At 47.2% G+C, this 21,553-nt stretch overlaps 1 protein-coding gene across 3 annotated transcripts in view; it reads left to right on the plus strand.

Moving 5' to 3' along the window:
- The first annotated feature begins 5,303 nt into the window (after positions 1–5,303).
- Positions 5,304–21,553, plus strand: part of ifnlr1 (interferon lambda receptor 1) — a 20,425-nt gene continuing 4,175 nt past the window's right edge. For 2 of the 3 annotated variants that reach the window (XM_079731421.1, XM_079731422.1), the window contains exons 1-6: positions 5,304–5,836; positions 7,313–7,445; positions 16,705–16,877; positions 17,637–17,824; positions 18,932–19,073; positions 21,494–21,553. The exon at positions 21,494–21,553 is cut by the window's right edge and continues 71 nt beyond it. In XM_079731421.1, the coding sequence (XP_079587547.1) occupies positions 5,794–5,836; positions 7,313–7,445; positions 16,705–16,877; positions 17,637–17,824; positions 18,932–19,073; positions 21,494–21,553 (739 nt within the window). In that variant the 5' untranslated portion in view covers positions 5,304–5,793. Of the gene's footprint in view, positions 5,837–7,312; positions 7,446–7,689; positions 7,831–16,704; positions 16,878–17,636; positions 17,825–18,931; positions 19,074–21,493 lie in introns of those variants that run through there. The other variant, XM_079731423.1, reaches the window with a different exon arrangement.

The raw sequence follows: 21,553 nt of genomic DNA on the forward strand, positions 1-21,553 counted from the left end.
CCCCCACCGCCCCTCTGGGACCCCCACCGCCCCTCTGGGACCTCCACCGCCCCTCTGTGCTGCTCTGTGTGACCCGTGAAAGGGAGACTGTTTCCAGGGACGCTCCAGGGTTGCTCCTGGGTGAGTCGCGGTTCTGAACGGGAACCAGAACCAGATCCGCGCTCCCAACAGCGGGGTGATAGAGACAGCTCTGAGCTCAGGGGCCAGAGCGATAGGGTGTGGGCCGTTTGCTTTAGAAGCATCTTTTGTCGTGCTTGTTTAGATTCTCTCTACATCATTTATTTACCTTTAGGGGATTTTGCTGACGCCTGACGGAGGATTCCACCAAGCAGGGCGACAGCCGGCTCGTCAGGAGCAGTCAGGGTGAGGCGTCTCGCTCAGGGACACGGGGAGCCGGGGGTCGGACTAGCAGCCTTCCGGTTACAAGCCAACCCGCTCCACCTCCTGAGCTACTGCCGCCCCCCATTCAATAAAAAAATGACAGAAACAGAACAATAATGTAGTGTCTGGATGCCGCGGGCCTGTAATAAGACTGTCCAATCAGTTAATCAAACTAGTTAGAAGAGAAAACAAAAATCCTTTGAAAAGTCGATTGTGTGAAGTTGTTTTTCGGTTGCCCTAGGTGTCGCTTTGTGACGACGAAGACCTCAGTTCACCCCCTTCAGCGTTCTCCGGACCCCTGATTGGAGGAGCAACGTGGCGCTGTCTGCTGAGGATGTGGACACGTCCCGTCGGGGAGGGGGGGTGAAGGGCTAGTTGAGACGCTCTGATTAAGACCCATTAAGGTCAGTCCTTCACGTTCCTCAACACAATATTAACCCTAACACCTCACCCGGGGAAGAGTGGAGGGGACCAGACCCCTCAGCCTGCTGTCTGCCCCCCAGCGGTCTCGGAGACACTCAGGGAACAACGTCCCCTGATGAGGGGCTGATATACAGTTCGCTGGAGCGTGATTGGTACATCGGTTTATTCTGATTGTTTATTTAGAGCAGAGTGAATCCATCCCAACAGCAACAACAACAACAACAGCAGAGGAGCAGAGGCCCTGATTCAGAACCCCAGACGAACCAACAGACGGACGAGGACCAGAGAGAGAGGAGGCTGCTGAATACGGATCGCCTTTCATCTGCCTCTCCTGAGAGTGAGTCACACGAGATGGATGGGGGTGTCTCACCGTAAGAGGTACTAGCAGGTATCTGCCCACGTTTACTATTCATTATACTTTAGGACTAAGAAGGCATCTGTCTAAATACTACTACAATACTACTATGCAGGTATCTATAAGTACTTATACAGTACTTCTATACAGGAATCTGTGTATAAGTACTACTACAGAACTAAGATGCAGGTATCTGTCTGTAAGGTATACTACAGAACTATGATGTAGGTATCTGTCTATAAGTACTATATATATATATATATATATATATATATATATATATACTAAGTACATACATACATAATTTCTGTTTACAACTACACAGGCATTTATTGGATTTACGTCCTACTACACAGTTATCTCCCTGAGAGTACTTCTAAACAGGTATCTTTATAAAAGTACGTCTACACAGGTATCTGTCTGAGAGTACTTCTACACAGGTATATGTCTCAATGTAGTACTAGATCCTAACACGTGTAATTCTACTCGTGTGTGTATGAGTCCATCTGGCCGCCAGACTGACGCAACATCAGCACCTGATTTCCAATCTGTGGAGCTGTCAGACTGCTCTCCTTCTGCAGGCAGCGAATCGCCAGAGAAAAGGGAAAAAATAACATTCTCACAAAGCCACGTTGGTTTCTGGATGGAAGCGAAGCCGCGATCTTCCATAATTTATAAGCGCACCGCCTCCCAACCTTAGCTACCGGCACGGCAAAACGACTTCTCCTTGCTGAGAGCGTCATGGGATTAAGGAATACAATAATAACTGAGACCGACCAAATCGACTCAGAATATACACTTTTTAGTCTCAGAAAATAAACAAAATGAGCTTAAACTCATCGCGCTATACGCTCTGCTGACGGTAACAACTATTGGCTGTTTGGTTTTATAGTTATTTAGTGAATCTGTTTTGCTCCGACCTGTGTGACTCGAGGATTAAAGCAGCACTAGAGGCAGAGAGATGACTAACGCGATGCCGGTGCTCTTATGGAGAGCAGCAGTGTGAGTTTACGAGGTGGAACACCCAGCGGAGATCTGGGAAGGCCGCGATGGGGTTGCCCCTGAAATACTCATGCATTTGAAAGTAGAAATATCTGAAATAAAGTAAACTGCCGATCCTCTTGCAGTTTTATTACATGCTATGTAGCAGTGAATTATGAGGAACAATTAGCAGCTCTGACTGCTGTCGTGTGAACGTCGCAGTGAGCGCGTGACGTTCACTGTGGGCATCAGAGAAGAACAGCAGTCAGTCAGGAACCCTAAACCTCGAAGCCCAGTCCTAAAGTCATTCCTGTGTGTATTTAAGATAATATAATATTCAAGACTCACTTCGGAGTTCACCTAGAGTGCATAGCCGCCCCCCTTACCCCTCACCCCGACAACCCCTTACACACTTATTGTATGTTGTACGTCCTGGCACTTAAATAATAGTACCTAGCATCGTGTAGCATCATATCCTAGCTATCATTGTTGTATACGGGGAATGGGTTAACCTAGTGACTGTTAATGTTTGGCACTCTGTTCAATGAGCATCCTGACTGTACTGACAGCGATATATTGTTGTTTCTCTTCTTCTGACAAATGCACTTATTGTGAGTCTCTTTGGATAAAAGCGTCTGCTAAACGCCCTGAATGTTAATGTATATTTAATATAAGAGAAGATGAGATTAGATAAGATGGTACTTTGGTGATCCCAGGCGGGAAATTCACCCCCCGGTCCGACCCTCTCCTTCAGGTCCTAAGTGGATAACGTGGGAGTAATGTCCCAGCGGGGTCGTCGGTTCGATGCCCGCCGCTAAGCACCGCCAGCCCCGGTCCGTCACGGGACGCGGCGACCGCAGATTGACGACACTCCGCCCCCTGATTTATCCTCCTCCCGCTGATGGCCCGTTGGCACGGCAACAGTAATTCAGAGGACCCGTTATGTTCCTCACCATGCAGATGAGGATCCAACCCATAATGAGATGGGGGGGCGGTTCCCAGGGTAACGGCGGCGGTTTGTTTAGTTGATGATCATAGATGGCGTCCTGTTTATTTAAACACAGCGCGGTCACGCAGCATCGCCTGACGACGCACGTCTGGTTCAAAGTGCGACGGCTAAATGGGTTTATAATATTCATGGGCGTTCCCCTTCATCACTCCCAGATCGCCTAATTCGTTTCCAATTGGACGGTAAAGAGTTCTGATTGTGGTCTCCCATCAATTCTACCGGATCTCCCCCTCGCTGACATCTCGATGCTAATAGGCTACACCCAGGAGGCTGCCACCGTGTCTGCTAGTTAGCCTAGCCTGCTAGCCCGGTCGCTATTGCTAATTAACCTTGCCTGATAGTCCGGTTGCTGCCGCTTATCAACTAGCTGACCTTAAACACCAGCTCTGAGCTTATCAGCGGTGAGGAAACAGGGCTCGGTTCAATACACACATCATAAATGTCGCACGATATTGACAAATTTATTGTGTTAATAGTCCCTGAGAATGCAAGGTTATTGAAATACGAGTGTAGCAGGATCGAGCAATGAGAGCAGGCGGGGTTGTCGTTCTCTCCGCAGGAGATCGGTTTATTTGCTTTCAAACGGAACAGAAATATCTAAAATGTAACAAAAAGGGTCCATTTAGAGCCGTCTCGTGGTGGATCTCGATCAGTGTCACTCGCTCGCTCCGGACCTCCGTGGTCCGTTCGCTCCTGGGTCTGGTCCTACTATAACAGAAAGCAGGCACATAAGTACACCCTCCCTGATTTACCTGAGTGCAGACACCTGCTCACCACCAGGTCCAATCCCCCCGGCCAATCCCGTGCGCTCCCAACCTGTCCGTACTGCCCCTGCAGGCCAGACGTCGCACGTCCCCCCACAACGAGATTAGTCTCTAGGAGACCGGCAGACCGGTCCCTCCCTTCAGCTCCCGGGATCGACTCCATCGTGTCCTGTACTGCTGCCAGCGCTCTCTCACAACACCGTCACCCCCACCCTCACACCTCACCCCACCCTCACACCTCACCTCACTCATTTGAAATGAATATCCTGTGAACTGGCCAGTAGTGTTGGATTTATTGATTTGAATTGTGAATTGTCTCTTCCTCCAGATAACCCTAGTCAGGGTCCAGTCACCGCTTTACTAAACTCACTGAGCACCAGAAACGCTCCAACATACCGCAGAACGGCGCCTTCCTCACCACCACCGCCTATAGAGGAGGTGGTTTAAAGACGAGGAGTAGAGGAGGTGCACCGTGGACAACAGGAGCCTCCAGATGTGAAGGAGGTCACTGAGGTCTGGACGTCCTGCTGGAGGAGGAGGAGAACCAGGAGGAGGTTATTATACTAACCACGCCATCGCACACAGACACCCACTTTCCACTCTAGTGGAATGTGTAGTAACTGGTTGAGTATTGTAGTACAGATGGCCAGCAGTGCCCAACCAAAAGTTGCCCTATTTTCAAGCTATTGTGATACTGTGTGTGTGTGTGTGTGTGTGTGTGTGTGTGTGTGTGTGTGTGTGTGTGTGTGTGTGACTCAAGTTTAGAGGCTATAAATGCCAGCTCATCGTTTTTATTTTCGGCAGCCTAGGTCATGTCCACAGGCTGGTGGTCAGAGGCTTGAGAATTATGAGGTTGTCCAAATGTAAAGCAAAGCAGCTTGCAACATATTGCTCAATCTCCTCCATTATAGGCAGCCGAGCTATTTGGAGGAGGAGGTGTTTTCTGTACCCATAGATTTTCTCTGTATGTTAACAGACTGTGTGCAACCAACGTTGATTGAATAAGCTCATGTGTACGTATTGTCTACTCTGTGCATGTTTGACTCAAGCATTACAACATGTTGTTTCGAGGATGTAGGGTATCAAAAGCAGCTGAAAATATTTGTGCCCCTGCAATGTCTTTTATAAATGCGGACACAAATAAAGACATTGAAATGTGTGTGTGTATAACACGCACCCTGCGTTCTTTGGGTTTCTATGTTTTGGCCGTTCTTTCAGGCAATTGTTTCCCACCATCAGCCCAAACCAGACATACAGGTTGTGGGCGTCGCAGAGACACACACTCCAGGTGAGAGAGAGAAACACTCCAGGTGAGAGAGAAACACACACCCCAGAGGAGAGAGACACTCTAGGTGAGACAGAGACACACAGAAAGAGGAAGAGAGAGAGAGGCGCACGCACACACACACAGTGAAAAAAAAAAGAGAGAACGTGATTGAGAACGTGATTGAGAGAGGGGAAGCCAGAGTTAGAGCGAGTGAGGTAAAGGTAAACAAACAAAGGGAGAAAGAGAGAGGTAAGAAAGCGGGCGAGAGAGAGAGAGCGAGAGAGAGAGAGAGAGAGAGAGAGAGAGAGAGAGAGAGAGAGAGATCCAAAGAGGGGAAACAGGAACAAGCAGGTAAACGTTACAAAGTTCACCTGGTCCCGCCCCGAGCCAGCACACCTGAGGCGAGGTGTGGGTGAGGGCGGGGTGGGGGGGAGGAGTGAGTGAGCTGTTCCCGGGGTACGTCTCACTCGGCTGTTGGATCGTCTCCATGGAACACCTGTTTGTCGCCCTGAGGATCTGTGCAGAGCCAACAGCAGACCCATGAGGATTTAATGTGGACTACCTCCCCCTCCTGAAGCACAGAGACCCAGAGACCGGGACCAGCACTGATAGGATGTGGTTTCTGAGGAGCCTTCTCTGTGTGCTGTGGTGCTATGGTGAGACGGCTTCATTCTTCTTTAAGGACACGGCAGGAGGTCGGAGATATACATATATATATATATATATATATATATATATATATATATATAAACATGCTATATACATTATTTATACATGGTATATTGTAGCAGGTTCGAGCAATGAGAGCAGGCGGGGTTGTCGTTCTCTCCGCCGGAGATCGGTTTATTTGCTTCAAAACGGAACAGAAATATTCAAAATGCAACAAAAAGGGTCCATTCAGAGCCGTCTCGCGGTGGTTCTGGGTAAGTGTCACTCGCTCCGGACCTCCGTGGTCCGTTCGCTCCTGGGTTTGGTCTCTCTTCACTATAACAGAAAGCAGGCACATAAGTACACCCTCCCTGATTGACCTGAGTGCAGACACCTGCTCACCACCAGGTTCAATCCCCCCCCCCCCGGCCAATCCCGTGCGCTCCCAACCTGTCCATACTCCCCCTGCAGGCCAGACGTCGCACGTCCCCCCACATATATATATATATATATATATATATATATTTATATTTATACACCATGTATAAATAATGTCGACGTGTAGCACATATATATGTATATATATGTATATATATATGTGCTACACGTATATATGCTACACGTGAACGTCCTAAGATGCCACGATTTGTTTGGTTCGCTATCTCGGGATATTGGGCAATATCGTGAGATTGAGATCTCAAACTCGTTATAGTGTTCACTTGTTGTATATACTTAAACAATTATTCACCTCAGGCTCCTTGAATAGTGGGGAATAGCCCCCGAGACCGAACTATTCACTTCGCTCTCGGGGAGCAATTGTTAAATATATACATGGTATATACATTATTTATACATGGTAAATATATATATATATATATATATATATATATATATATATATAAATTGTATATATATGGACAGAGCAGTAAGTGGACCAGGCAGCGTAATGCTTCTACTCTCTCTTAAAGAACATTAGTTATCTCACAAAGACTACCTGAACTATTGGGCCAGAGATAAGGGGGACGGAGCCTGCACCGGGAAGGTCCTGGGGAAAAGGGGGTCCAGGGTTGAGGGGAAAGGGGGTCCAGGTGAAAGCCCAGGAGGCCTAGCAATGGAACCGTTCTGAACCCATTCTGAACATCTTGGCTGTGCTGCACTGGTTCAAAAGAATACGATGAAATAATGATGAAGAGAAATGGCAAATGGGGGGGGGTTAAGGTTAAGGTTCACCCGAACACAAACCACGTAGCCAGAGAGGACAAACAATAACACAATAGTCTGTTGTTTTGTTGTTAAAGAGCTAAAGAGCACACTGTAGAGGAAGTTAGATCTGTGGTGAAGGGAAGAGAAGTGACGCTGCTTCCCTATGCCGAGGCCGTAGGCAGAGTATAAATATTCCATACCATGTTTGCATAGGAGCGTATAGATTCAGACAGACGCCGTACGCTCTGAATGCTGATGACTGGTAACTCTTCATCCTGCAGGTTCCCGCAGTGATGGCAGCCCCTCCGTCGGTGACAAGATGCCCTACTTTGTCTCTAGAAACTTCTACAACGTGCTGCACTGGAACCAGACGGAGGAGGAAGAAGGGGTGCTTTACTCCGTCATGACCCGGAGGTAACCCCGTCACCCTATCTCCACCCGACCTGTACCTCGGCCAATCACGTCACTCCACTACACCGGGATCTCCCACAAGACTGAGTCTTTCTTGTTCCGTTCTCAGACACTTCCTCAGACATTTCAAGCCATATTGGTTATTGTGACTTCAATCAAACACCTCCCATCACCCTTTGAGGTTCACACAGTTATGTATTAGGGTAGCATACCGAGTTCTGTTTGGCCAGCATCCTGTGTTGTGATTGGCCCGTGGCAGCCGGTTCTAAAGGTTGAGCATCGTTCCCGTGGTGATGGTGATGGAACAGGAGAACTTTTGGGTCTGTCTTCAGGATCCAGGGAGCGTTCTTTCCTCAGACGACGGGAGCGAGTGGAAATGCCAGCTGCTGTAATTATCCCCAGCGTCTCTCCCAGACAAATGTCAAGTGCCTGCAAACTGTGCTTTTGACTTCTCCCGGCGTGCTCCGCGCTGTGTTTCAGTCCTCCACATCCGTGTTCTAAAAAGCGAGCTAGCGAGGTATCAGACTGAGGTATCAGACTGAGGTAGTATAGTGAGGTAGTATAGTGAGGTAGTATAGTGAGGTAGTATAGTGAGGTAGTCTAGTGAGAGAGCAGACTGAGGGCTTTCAACTATTCCTTCATTTCTAATTCTGAATCATCAGGGCTTTAGTAAGGGGTGTCTTTAGTAAGGGCTGTCTTTAGTAAGGGCTGTCTTTAGTAAGGGGTGTCTTTAGTAAGGGGTGTCTTTAGTAAGGGCTGTCTTTAGTAAGGGCTGTCTTTAGTAAGGGGTGTCTTTAGTAAGGGCTGTCTTTAGTAAGGGCTGTCTTTAGTAAGGGCTGTCTTTAGTAAGGGGTGTCTTTAGTAAGGGCTGTCTTTAGTAAGGGCTGTCTTTAGTAAGGGGTGTCTTTAGTAAGGGCTGTCTTTAGTAAGGGGTGTCTTTAGTAAGGGCTGTCTTTAGTAAGGGCTGTCTTTAGTAAGGGCTGTCTTTAGTAAGGGCTGGCTTTAGTAAGGGCTGTCTTTAGTAAGGGCTGGCTTTAGTAAGGGCTGTCTTTAGTAAGGGGTGTCTTTAGTAAGGGCTGTCTTTAGTAAGGGCTGTCTTTAGTAAGGGCTGTCTTTAGTAAGGGGTGTCTTTAGTAAGGGCTGTCTTTAGTAAGGGGTGTCTTTAGTAAGGGCTGTCTTTAGTAAGGGCTGTCTTTAGTAAGGGCTGGCTTTAGTAAGGGCTGTCTTTAGTAAGGGCTGGCTTTAGTAAGGGCTGTCTTTAGTAAGGGGTGTCTTTAGTAAGGGCTGTCTTTAGTAAGGGCTGTCTTTAGTAAGGGCTGTCTTTAGTAAGGGGTGTCTTTAGTAAGGGCTGTCTTTAGTAAGGGGTGTCTTTAGTAAGGGCTGTCTTTAGTAAGGGCTGTCTTTAGTAAGGGCTGTCTTTAGTAAGGGCTGTCTTTAGTAAGGGCTGTCTTTAGTAAGGGGTGTCTTTAGTAAGGGGTGTCTTTAGTAAGGGCTGTCTTTAGTAAGGGCTGTCTTTAGTAAGGGCTGTCTTTAGTAAGGGCTGTCTTTAGTAAGGGCTGTCTTTAGTAAGGGCTGTCTTTAGTAAGGGGTGTCTTTAGTAAGGGCTGTCTTTAGTAAGGGCTGTCTTTAGTAAGGGCTGTCTTTAGTAAGGGCTGTCTTTAGTAAGGGCTGTCTTTAGTAAGGGCTGTCTTTAGTAAGGGCTGTCTTTAGTAAGGGGTGTCTTTAGTAAGGGCTGTCTTTAGTAAGGGCTGTCTTTAGTAAGGGGTGTCTTTAGTTAGGGCTGTCTTTAGTAAGGGCTGTCTTTAGTAAGGGCTGTCTTTAGTAAGGGGTGTCTTTAGTAAGGGCTGTCTTTAGTAAGGGGTGTCTTTAGTAAGGGCTGTCTTTAGTAAGGGCTGTCTTTAGTAAGGGGTGTCTTTAGTAAGGGCTGTCTTTAGTAAGGGGTGTCTTTAGTAAGGGCTGTCTTTAGTAAGGGCTGTCTTTAGTAAGGGCTGTCTTTAGTAAGGGCTGTCTTTAGTAAGGGCTGTCTTTAGTAAGGGGTGTCTTTAGTAAGGGGTGTCTTTAGTAAGGGGTGTCTTTAGTAAGGGGTGTCTTTAGTAAGGGGTGTCTTTAGTAAGGGGTGTCTTTAGTAAGGGCTGTCTTTAGTAAGGGCTGTCTTTAGTAAGGGCTGTCTTTAGTAAGGGCTGTCTTTAGTAAGGGCTGTCTTTAGTAAGGGGTGTCTTTAGTAAGGGCTGTCTTTAGTAAGGGCTGTCTTTAGTAAGGGCTGTCTTTAGTAAGGGCTGTCTTTAGTAAGGGCTGTCTTTAGTAAGGGCTGTCTTTAGTAAGGGCTGTCTTTAGTAAGGGGTGTCTTTAGTAAGGGCTGTCTTTAGTAAGGGCTGTCTTTAGTAAGGGGTGTCTTTAGTTAGGGCTGTCTTTAGTAAGGGCTGTCTTTAGTAAGGGCTGTCTTTAGTAAGGGGTGTCTTTAGTAAGGGCTGTCTTTAGTAAGGGGTGTCTTTAGTAAGGGCTGTCTTTAGTAAGGGCTGTCTTTAGTAAGGGGTGTCTTTAGTAAGGGCTGTCTTTAGTAAGGGGTGTCTTTAGTAAGGGCTGTCTTTAGTAAGGGCTGTCTTTAGTAAGGGCTGTCTTTAGTAAGGGCTGTCTTTAGTAAGGGCTGTCTTTAGTAAGGGGTGTCTTTAGTAAGGGGTGTCTTTAGTAAGGGGTGTCTTTAGTAAGGGGTGTCTTTAGTAAGGGGTGTCTTTAGTAAGGGGTGTCTTTAGTAAGGGCTGTCTTTAGTAAGGGCTGTCTTTAGTAAGGGCTGTCTTTAGTAAGGGCTGTCTTTAGTAAGGGGTGTCTTTAGTAAGGGCTGTCTTTAGTAAGGGCTGTCTTTAGTAAGGGGTGTCTTTAGTAAGGGCTGTCTTTAGTAAGGGCTGTCTTTAGTAAGGGCTGTCTTTAGTAAGGGCTGTCTTTAGTAAGGGCTGTCTTTAGTAAGGGCTGTCTTTAGTAAGGGGTGTCTTTAGTAAGGGCTGTCTTTAGTAAGGGGTGTCTTTAGTAAGGGCTGTCTTTAGTAAGGGCTGTCTTTAGTAAGGGCTGTCTTTAGTAAGGGCTGTCTTTAGTAAGGGGTGTCTTTAGTAAGGGCTGTCTTTAGTAAGGGCTGTCTTTAGTAAGGGGTGTCTTTAGTAAGGGCTGTCTTTAGTAAGGGGTGTCTTTAGTAAGGGCTGTCTTTAGTAAGGGCTGTCTTTAGTAAGGGCTGTCTTTAGTAAGGGCTGGCTTTAGTAAGGGCTGTCTTTAGTAAGGGCTGGCTTTAGTAAGGGCTGTCTTTAGTAAGGGGTGTCTTTAGTAAGGGCTGTCTTTAGTAAGGGCTGTCTTTAGTAAGGGCTGTCTTTAGTAAGGGGTGTCTTTAGTAAGGGCTGTCTTTAGTAAGGGGTGTCTTTAGTAAGGGCTGTCTTTAGTAAGGGCTGTCTTTAGTAAGGGCTGGCTTTAGTAAGGGCTGTCTTTAGTAAGGGCTGGCTTTAGTAAGGGCTGTCTTTAGTAAGGGGTGTCTTTAGTAAGGGCTGTCTTTAGTAAGGGCTGTCTTTAGTAAGGGCTGTCTTTAGTAAGGGGTGTCTTTAGTAAGGGCTGTCTTTAGTAAGGGGTGTCTTTAGTAAGGGCTGTCTTTAGTAAGGGCTGTCTTTAGTAAGGGCTGTCTTTAGTAAGGGCTGTCTTTAGTAAGGGCTGTCTTTAGTAAGGGGTGTCTTTAGTAAGGGGTGTCTTTAGTAAGGGCTGTCTTTAGTAAGGGCTGTCTTTAGTAAGGGCTGTCTTTAGTAAGGGCTGTCTTTAGTAAGGGCTGTCTTTAGTAAGGGCTGTCTTTAGTAAGGGGTGTCTTTAGTAAGGGCTGTCTTTAGTAAGGGCTGTCTTTAGTAAGGGCTGTCTTTAGTAAGGGCTGTCTTTAGTAAGGGCTGTCTTTAGTAAGGGCTGTCTTTAGTAAGGGGTGTCTTTAGTAAGGGCTGTCTTTAGTAAGGGCTGTCTTTAGTAAGGGGTGTCTTTAGTTAGGGCTGTCTTTAGTAAGGGCTGTCTTTAGTAAGGGCTGTCTTTAGTAAGGGGTGTCTTTAGTAAGGGCTGTCTTTAGTAAGGGGTGTCTTTAGTAAGGGCTGTCTTTAGTAAGGGCTGTCTTTAGTAAGGGGTGTCTTTAGTAAGGGCTGTCTTTAGTAAGGGGTGTCTTTAGTAAGGGCTGTCTTTAGTAAGGGCTGTCTTTAGTAAGGGCTGTCTTTAGTAAGGGCTGTCTTTAGTAAGGGCTGTCTTTAGTAAGGGGTGTCTTTAGTAAGGGGTGTCTTTAGTAAGGGGTGTCTTTAGTAAGGGGTGTCTTTAGTAAGGGGTGTCTTTAGTAAGGGGTGTCTTTAGTAAGGGCTGTCTTTAGTAAGGGCTGTCTTTAGTAAGGGCTGTCTTTAGTAAGGGCTGTCTTTAGTAAGGGCTGTCTTTAGTAAGGGGTGTCTTTAGTAAGGGCTGTCTTTAGTAAGGGCTGTCTTTAGTAAGGGCTGTCTTTAGTAAGGGCTGTCTTTAGTAAGGGCTGTCTTTAGTAAGGGCTGTCTTTAGTAAGGGCTGTCTTTAGTAAGGGGTGTCTTTAGTAAGGGCTGTCTTTAGTAAGGGCTGTCTTTAGTAAGGGGTGTCTTTAGTTAGGGCTGTCTTTAGTAAGGGCTGTCTTTAGTAAGGGCTGTCTTTAGTAAGGGGTGTCTTTAGTAAGGGCTGTCTTTAGTAAGGGGTGTCTTTAGTAAGGGCTGTCTTTAGTAAGGGCTGTCTTTAGTAAGGGGTGTCTTTAGTAAGGGCTGTCTTTAGTAAGGGGTGTCTTTAGTAAGGGCTGTCTTTAGTAAGGGCTGTCTTTAGTAAGGGCTGTCTTTAGTAAGGGCTGTCTTTAGTAAGGGCTGTCTTTAGTAAGGGGTGTCTTTAGTAAGGGGTGTCTTTAGTAAGGGGTGTCTTTAGTAAGGGGTGTCTTTAGTAAGGGGTGTCTTTAGTAAGGGGTGTCTTTAGTAAGGGCTGTCTTTAGTAAGGGCTGTCTTTAGTAAGGGCTGTCTTTAGTAAGGGCTGTCTTTAGTAAGGGGTGTCTTTAGTAAGGGCTGTCTTTAGTAAGGGCTGTCTTTAGTAAGGGGTGTCTTTAGTAAGGGCTGTCTTTAGTTAGGGGTGTCTTTAGTAAGGGGTGTCTTTAGTAAGGGCTGTCTTTAGTAAGGGGTGTCTTTAGTAAGGGCTGTCTTTAGTAAGGGCTGTCTTTAGTAAGGGCTGTCTTTAGTAAGGGCTGTCTTTAGTAAGGGGTGTCTTTAGTAAGGGGTGTCTTTAGTAAGGGCTGTCTTTAGTTAGGGGTGTCTTTAGTAAGGGCTGTCTTTAGTAAGGGCTGTCTTTAGTTAGGGGTGTCTTTAGTAAGGGCTGTCTTTAGTAAGGGGTGTCTTTAGTAAGGGGTGTCTTTAGTAAGGGGTGTCTTTAGTAAGGGCTGTCTTTAGTAAGGGGTGTCTTTAGTAAGGGCTGTCTTTAGTAAGGGCTGTCTTTAGTAAGGGGTGTCTTTAGTAAGGGGTGTCTTTAGTAAGGGCTGTCTTTAGTAAGGGCTGTCTTTAGTAAGGGGTGTCTTTAGTAAGGGCTGTCTTTAGTAAGGGGTGTCTTTAGTAAGGGCTGTCTTTAGTAAGGGCTGTCTTTAGTAAGGGGTGTCTTTAGTAAGGGCTGTCTTTAGTAAGGGGTGTCTTTAGTAAGGGGTGTCTTTAGTAAGGGCTGTCTTTAGTAAGGGGTGTCTTTAGTAAGGGGTGTCTTTAGTAAGGGGTGTCTTTAGTAAGGGCTGTCTTTAGTAAGGGGTGTCTTTAGTAAGGGCTGTCTTTAGTAAGGGGTGTCTTTAGTTAGGGGTGTCTTTAGTAAGGGGTGTCTTTAGTAAGGGCTGTCTTTAGTAAGGGCTGTCTTTAGTAAGGGGTGTCTTTAGTAAGGGCTGTCTTTAGTAAGGGCTGTCTTTAGTAAGGGCTGTCTTTAGTAAGGGCTGTCTTTAGTAAGGGCTGTCTTTAGTAAGGGGTGTCTTTAGTAAGGGCTGTCTTTAGTAAGGGCTGTCTTTAGTAAGGGGTGTCTTTAGTAAGGGGTGTCTTTAGTAAGGGCTGTCTTTAGTAAGGGGTGTCTTTAGTAAGGGGTGTCTTTAGTAAGGGCTGTCTTTAGTAAGGGCTGTCTTTAGTAAGGGCTGTCTTTAGTAAGGGCTGTCTTTAGTAAGGGCTGTCTTTAGTAAGGGGTGTCTTTAGTAAGGGCTGTCTTTAGTAAGGGCTGTCTTTAGTTAGGGGTGTCTTTAGTAAGGGGTGTCTTTAGTAAGGGCTGTCTTTAGTAAGGGCTGTCTTTAGTTAGGGGTGTCTTTAGTAAGGGCTGTCTTTAGTAAGGGCTGTCTTTAGTTAGGGGTGTCTTTAGTAAGGGCTGTCTTTAGTAAGGGGTGTCTTTAGTAAGGGGTGTCTTTAGTAAGGGGTGTCTTTAGTAAGGGCTGTCTTTAGTAAGGGGTGTCTTTAGTAAGGGCTGTCTTTAGTAAGGGCTGTCTTTAGTAAGGGGTGTCTTTAGTAAGGGTTGTCCTGCTTTAGTAAGGGGTGTCTTTAGTAAGGGCTGTCTTTAGTAAGGGCTGTCTTTAGTAAGGGGTGTCTTTAGTAAGGGTTGTCCTTCTTTAGTAAGGGGTGTCTTTAGTAAGGGGTGTCTTTAGTAAGGGCTGTCTTTAGTAAGGGCTGTCTTTAGTAAGGGCTGTCTTTAGTAAGGGGTGTCTTTAGTAAGAGTTGTCTTTAGTTAGGGCTGTCTTTAGTAAGGGGTGTCTTTAGTAAGGGCTGTACTGGTTTAGTAAGGGGTGTCTTTAGTAAGGGCTGTCTTTAGTAAGGGCTGTCCTGCTTTAGTAAGGGGTGTCTTTAGTAAGGGCTGTCCTGCTTTAGTAAGGGGTGTCTTTAGTGAGGGCTGTCTTTAGTAAGGTGTGTCTTTAGTAAGGGCTGTCCTGCTTTAGTAAGGGCTGTCCTGCTTTAGTAAAGGCTGTCCTGCTTTAGTAAGGGGTGTCTTTAGTAAGGGGTGTCTTTAGTTAGGGGTGTCTTTAGTAAGGGGTGTCTTTAGTAAGGGGTGTCTTTAGTAAGGGCTGTACTGGTTTAGTAAGGGGTGTCTTTAGTAAGGGCTGTCTTTAGTAAGGGCTGTCCTGCTTTAGTAAGGGGTGTCTTTAGTAAGGGCTGTCCTGCTTTAGTAAGGGGTGTCTTTAGTAAGGGCTGTCTTTAGTAAGGTGTGTCTTTAGTAAGGGCTGTCCTGCTTTAGTAAGGGCTGTCCTGCTTTAGTAAAGGCTGTCCTGCTTTAGTAAGGGGTGTCTTTAGTAAGGGCTGTCTTTAGTAAGGGGTGTCTTTAGTAAGGGGTGTCTTTAGTAAGGGTTGTCCTTCTTTAGTAAGGGGTGTCTTTAGTAAGGGGTGTCTTTAGTAAGGGCTGTCTTTAGTAAGGGGTGTCTTTAGTAAGAGTTGTCTTTAGTTAGGGCTGTCTTTAGTAAGGGGTGTCTTTAGTAAGGGCTGTCTTTAGTAAGGGGTGTCTTTAGTAAGGGGTGTCTTTAGTTAGGGGTGTCTTTAGTAAGGGGTGTCTTTAGTAAGGGGTGTCTTTAGTAAGGGCTGTACTGGTTTAGTAAGGGGTGTCTTTAGTAAGGGCTGTCTTTAGTAAGGGCTGTCCTGCTTTAGTAAGGGGTGTCTTTAGTAAGGGCTGTCCTGCTTTAGTAAGGGGTGTCTTTAGTGAGGGCTGTCTTTAGTAAGGTGTGTCTTTAGTAAGGGCTGTCCTGCTTTAGTAAGGGCTGTCCTGCTTTAGTAAAGGCTGTCCTGCTTTAGTAAGGGGTGTCTTTAGTAAGGGGTGTCTTTAGTTAGGGGTGTCTTTAGTAAGGGGTGTCTTTAGTAAGGGGTGTCTTTAGTAAGGGCTGTACTGGTTTAGTAAGGGGTGTCTTTAGTAAGGGCTGTCTTTAGTAAGGGCTGTCCTGCTTTAGTAAGGGGTGTCTTTAGTAAGGGCTGTCCTGCTTTAGTAAGGGGTGTCTTTAGTAAGGGCTGTCTTTAGTAAGGTGTGTCTTTAGTAAGGGCTGTCCTGCTTTAGTAAGGGCTGTCCTGCTTTAGTAAAGGCTGTCCTGCTTTAGTAAGGGGTGTCTTTAGTAAGGGCTGTCCTGCTTTAGTAAGGGGTGTCTTTAGTAAGGGCTGTCCTGCTTTAGTAAGGGGGGCCCAGAATACCACAGTGTCCGTAAATCTGTAACACAGACCGTCTGTTTGGGGGATGAAGACGTCTGAATGTCAGACCTCTAAACCTTCTAGTTAAAGTCACCACCTCAGCATCCTGTCTGGTGCTGCTCACTAAAAACCAAACCATGTGTTAGGCATTCATTATTAGGTTATTATGCATTTGACATGAATAGATTTTAAATTATTTATGCACTGTTAGTGAACTTCAAATGACAATACTGCCTCCTAATTCCACTGGATTTCCACATGCTGAGAATGTGTGCACTGTGACTATATACTTGAATTCAGAGTTACTCAATGGAGAAAAGACAAGCAAATAGTTTGGGATAAAGCCATGATGCTTACAGTAATAATTATTAATCAGCTTCTTGGGAAATTAGATAATATTTAAATTACTGTCTCAAGTGTATTTATTACAGTTGATTCATGATGTATGAGGTGTGAACTTTGAGTCCAAGGTCTGAACCTTGTAGTGTTGGTCATCCCGCCAACCAGGACGGGAGTGAAGCTACAAACAGCCTCTCCCCACAAAGCATGAAGCTACACGGCGAGAAACGCCGTCTCCATCCTCCCTTGTGTTCCTAAGGAGCACAAGGGAGGATGGAGACGGCGTTTCTAAGGACACCTAAGGACACTCGTATTCAGAGCCACTGACGTTGAGTTCAGAGACATTGAGGACTGATATACCAGACCCATACCAGACTCAGAGCCTTTGGGCTCTGGGTTTGAACACTAGAACAGGGTCTTCCTGCCTGGGGGTCAGGATCCTACTCTGGGTCGCCTGATATGCATATTGGATCGTGAGGGGTTTACATTTTGACATTCAGGCGACGCTAATATACTGAAAAGCTCTACGTTTAAACGTACGAGATAAAACAGAACGGTGATGACCTTAAGGTTTGTCTCTACTCCTGTTGATTGATAGTCGGAGGGAGGGATCCACTGATAACCCCCGCTGGTTCATACGTCTACTGGGAGACAGACAGGGTTTGACGTCGTGTTGGGAAGCAGAAGTGAACTGCAAACATGTTCGACACTCAAACGGCGTCCGCGCCAAACAGCGGCTGATTGGTCAGTCTGTGTTGCAGCACCGTGGATGGAGCGCCCCTGATCCCCAAGAGCGGCTGTCAGAACATCAGCGCCCGGTCATGTAACCTGACGGCAGAGACGCCGCCGCTGCCTGGTGTGGAGTACCACGCCCTGCTGTTCGCCAACGGGCACTTCTTGGAGAAGAGCGTCCGCTTCAACCCCGTCGCCGACAGTAAGACACACCCCCACAGACACGCCCCCACAGACACCCCCCCAGAGACACGCCCCCAAACAGCCCCCACAGACACGCCCCCACAGACTAGAGCATGGAAACCCGACCCGAGCCTGATGGGATCCGACGGTACCTGACGGGCTGGCTCGGGCTCGGACAAATATTTAGAATTGTTGCTCGGGTTCGGGTCGCGCTCGGTCACGTCTGCGCGATAAGGCGTTGGTTGGCTTCGGCGTTGCATTTGTGTCAACACAAATTTTTACATAAAACTCGTGTTCATCTGAATGTCATATGCTACCTGTCCTACAGAACCTCAGCACCTCTTGTGTCATTTTGTGGAATTTATTGTCGTGGACTTTTTTGTTGGCCTATGTGAATTTCAATAGGTTCTGATTCTGCGCAAGTGCGCAACAAGCACGCGTCAGCAGCGAGCACAAGAGTGCTCACCGCTAACGCGCGCTGGTTGCACTCATCTGTTGTGCTTTCATAGACAAAAACGTAAACGTGTCTATCATATGACGTTTGGAAGAAAAAAATAAAATTGTGAAATAACAGGTTGTCCCCCTCTCTTCCTATGTCACCCAAACATTATTTTTTGCTCTCTATTATACCTCTCTCATTCTCTCTCTCCCTTCTCCTCCCCCCCACCCTCACTCTCCTCTCTCTCTCTCTCTCTCTCTCTCTCTCTCTCTCTCTCTCTCTCTCTCTCTCTCTCTCTCTCTCTCTCTCTCTCTCTCTCTCTCTGTCCCTCCCCCCCAGCGGCTCTGGGGCCCCCCCTGCTGTCCCTGAGGGTCTCTGGCTCCTCCCTCCACCTGGACGTGACCCTGCCCCTGGGGCCCGGGGGCGAGGCCCTCCAGGACCTGCTGAAGCGCAGTCGGACCCGCAGCACGGCGGACCCCGTGGTGGGGTACACCCTGACGGTCACCCACCCCGGCTGGGCTGCGCAGGTGGGTCTCCCCCTCAACACGTCAGGGCAGGAAGTCTCCTGAACCACTTCAAACAGACTGCATTCATACGGCACTACCCTACCCAGGGGCCCCCCAAGCGCCTTACAACACTGCCTCACACTCACCCATTCATACACACACTCACCCATTCATACACACAGTCCCCCATTCATACACACATTCACCCATTCATACACACACTCACCCATTCGTACACACATTCACCCATTCATACACACACTCACCCATTCGTACACATACTCACCCATTCATAAACACACTCACCCATTCATACACACATTCACCCATTCATACACACACTCACCCATTCATACACACACTCACCCATTCGTACACATGCTCACCCATTCATAAACACACTCACCCATTCATACACACATTCACCCATTCATACACACACTCACCCATTCATGCACACATTCACCCATTCATACACACACTCACCCATTCATACACACACTCATCCATTCATACATACACTCACCCATTCATACACACACTCACCCATTCATGCACACACTCACCCATTCATACACACACTCACCCATTCATACACACACTCACCCATTCATACACATACTCACCCATTCATAAACACACTCACCCATTCATACACATACTCACCCATTCATACACACACTCACCCATTCATACACACACTCACCCATTCATACACACACTCACCCATTCGTACACACATTCACCCATTCATACACACACTCACCCATTCGTACACATACTCACCCATTCATGCACACAGTCAAACCCAGAAGGCAGAATGAACCCCGCAAGGCGACAGCCAGCTGGTCAGGAGCAGTCAGGGGGGGGCGTCTCGCTCAGGGACACCTCCGCACTCCGCTAGGAGGAGCCGGGGATCGAACCAGCGACCTCCTGGTGACCAGCCGACCCGCTCTGCCTCCTGAGACACATTCCCGCCCCAACACCTGTGATTGGCTGGTTCCGAGGCTCTGATTGGTCAGACCATCAGCAGTCGTCCCCAAGATAGCGAGGCAATACGAGGCCAGCTCCAGAGTCCGACCCCCTGACCCCTGACCCCTGACCCTGACCCACCCGTCTCGTCCCCAGGTCAACGACAGCCTCACGGGGCACTACGTGGTGCAGCTGAAGAACAACGGCACTCGGTACTGCGGCCGCGTGGTCTACAGACCCAGCTTCCCGGTCGGACGCCCGCCCAGCGACCCCGAGACCTTCTGCATCCTCATGCCAAGTAAACACAAACAACGACAACAACACAATCAGCACAACAACTCCAACAACACACACAACAAAAACAACACAAACAACACAAACAACTCTTTAATAATAACACTGTTCAAGTTAACACAAACAACACAAATAACTCTTTAATAATAACAATGTTCAAGTAAACACAACAACACAAACACTTTAATAATAACAATCTTCAACTAAACACAAACAACGCTTTGATAATAATACTTTCCAAGGGTGTCTTTTTGTAAACAAATATACCACACCAGACACCAAACAGATATTTATATATATATATATATATATATATATATATATATATATATATATATATATATAAATTAAGCGATGGAGGTCAAGAGAATAAAAGTGCATAAGGAAGCCGAGGAAAGAGGCAGAGGTGAATGTTGATTGTCAGGAGTGAGGGTCTGATGGATGCAGTATAAAGGGGGGGGGTCTTTGAGGAGTGAGGGTCTGATGGATGCAGTATAAAGGGGGGGGGTCTTTGAGGAGTGAGGGTCTGATGGATGCAGTATAAAGGGGGGGGGTCTTTGAGGAGTGAGGGTCTGATGGATGCAGTATAAAGGGGGGGGGTCTTTGAGGAGTGAGGGTCTGATGGATGCAGTATAAAGGGGGGGGGTCTTTGAGGAGTGAGGGTCTGATGGATGTAGTATAAAGGGGGGGGGTCTTTGAGGAGTGAGGGTCTGATGGATGCAGTATAAAGGGGGGGGGTCTTTGAGGAGTGAGGGTCTGATGGATGCAGTATAAAGGGGGGGGGTCTTTGAGGAGTGAGGGTCTGATGGATGCAGTATAAAGGGGGGGGGTCTTTGAGGAGTGAGGGTCTGATGGATGCAGTATAAAGGGGGGGGGTCTTTGAGGAGTGAGGGTCTGATGGATGCAGTATAAAGGAGGGGTCTTTGAGGAGTGAGGGTCTGATGGATGCAGTATAAAGGGGGGGGGTCTTTGAGGAGTGAGGGTCTGATGGATGCGGTATAAAGGGGGGGGGTCTTTGAGGAGTGAGGGTCTGATGGATGCGGTATAAAGGGGGGGGGTCTTTGAGGAGTGAGGGTCTGATGGATGCAGTATACTACGGGGACCTTCCTCACATCGGCTGTCCTGATAGACTCTCGATGTTCTCCTCAATGGTCACCCAAACACTAAATGAATTTTTTATTGCAAGAATACAAAAATTCAAATGACAGACAGAAGATAAGCATGATTAATTACATTCATCGTGTAATTAATCATGTAGAGACATTAGTATTATGTGAAGGTGTTCAGAAATCCCTGAAGACTGAGTCATTTATATACTTTACTTTCGTAACATTTCATATAGAGACAGACGAATAGTTGAGACAATCAACACCTTTGTTGCCTTGTAGACAACAGATCATTCTTATCACGGTGCCTGTGTGTGTGTGTGTGTGTGTGTGTGCGTGCCTGCGTGCGTGCGTGCGTGCGTGCGTACGTGTGTCACAGCTGATAACTGGGATGGTTCTAGAATGTGTCATGGACTGTCAAAGGCCGAGTGACTGTAAATGAGTTGCCAAGAATGTTTCCGGCCCCACCCTCTGAATACAGTCGTGGCCGCGTGCCATAATGATGGAAACAGCAGCCTTTGCACACTAGCTATTGAGTTGGTAGTCATGATGATACTTCTGTCATTTTTTAGTAATTAATCCTGAAATGATTGGTCATCATGGGGAGACATTGTTGTGTTTGCCCAGTGTCTCTCATGCTAGGGCAGTTTCATTAGGACAGGTTTATTCACACTCGAGGAGTCTCCAGCGCTCCAGTAATACAGAACCACGACAACGCGGTTCAGTGAGAGAAGGAGTGGTGTCTTCTTCTCAACGGTCGTCATGTTCAAAGGAACTACGACTCTGCGTTTAGCGGACGCTTTTATCCAAAGCGACTTACAATTAGTACATTAATCAGAAGAAGAGAAACAACAATATATCGCTGTGGGTACAGTAAGGATGTTCACGGAACCAACAATGACGAGGTCAACGCATTCCCCTTTTACAACACAGATAGCTAGGATAAGACGCAACACATTAATAAGTTACATTGTTAAGCTCCAGGACGAACGACATACGATAAGTGCAATTCCAACAGGTTCTGCTACACAAGAGTCTGGGGGGGAGAACCAACGGTTCTGTTTAGAACTGCTGGGTTTCCCCCTGGCCTCATACGCACCGTCAGCGAGGTTACTGGAAGTCCCCCTCCCATCGGCCGGGGCCCCTCCCGGACCTGTTCTCGGAGGTGCCACGTCCCTCTAGGCCTGCGTCTGAAAGGCAAGCGTGTGTGTTTCACCATGCTAAATCTCTCTCCCTCCCCTCCCTCCTCTCCCCCTCTGCCTCTCCTCCTCTCTCCCCCTCCCTTCCCTCCCTCCCCCCTCCCCTCCCCCCTACCCAGGAGGCCGATGGGCGGAGGTGCCCTGGGTCCTCCTGGCCGGGGGTCTAGTCCTGGTCCCGG

The sequence above is a fragment of the Pollachius pollachius genome (assembly GCF_949987615.1).
Source record: "Pollachius pollachius genome assembly, chromosome: 1".
In the NCBI taxonomy this organism is placed as follows: Eukaryota; Metazoa; Chordata; class Actinopteri; order Gadiformes; family Gadidae; genus Pollachius; species Pollachius pollachius.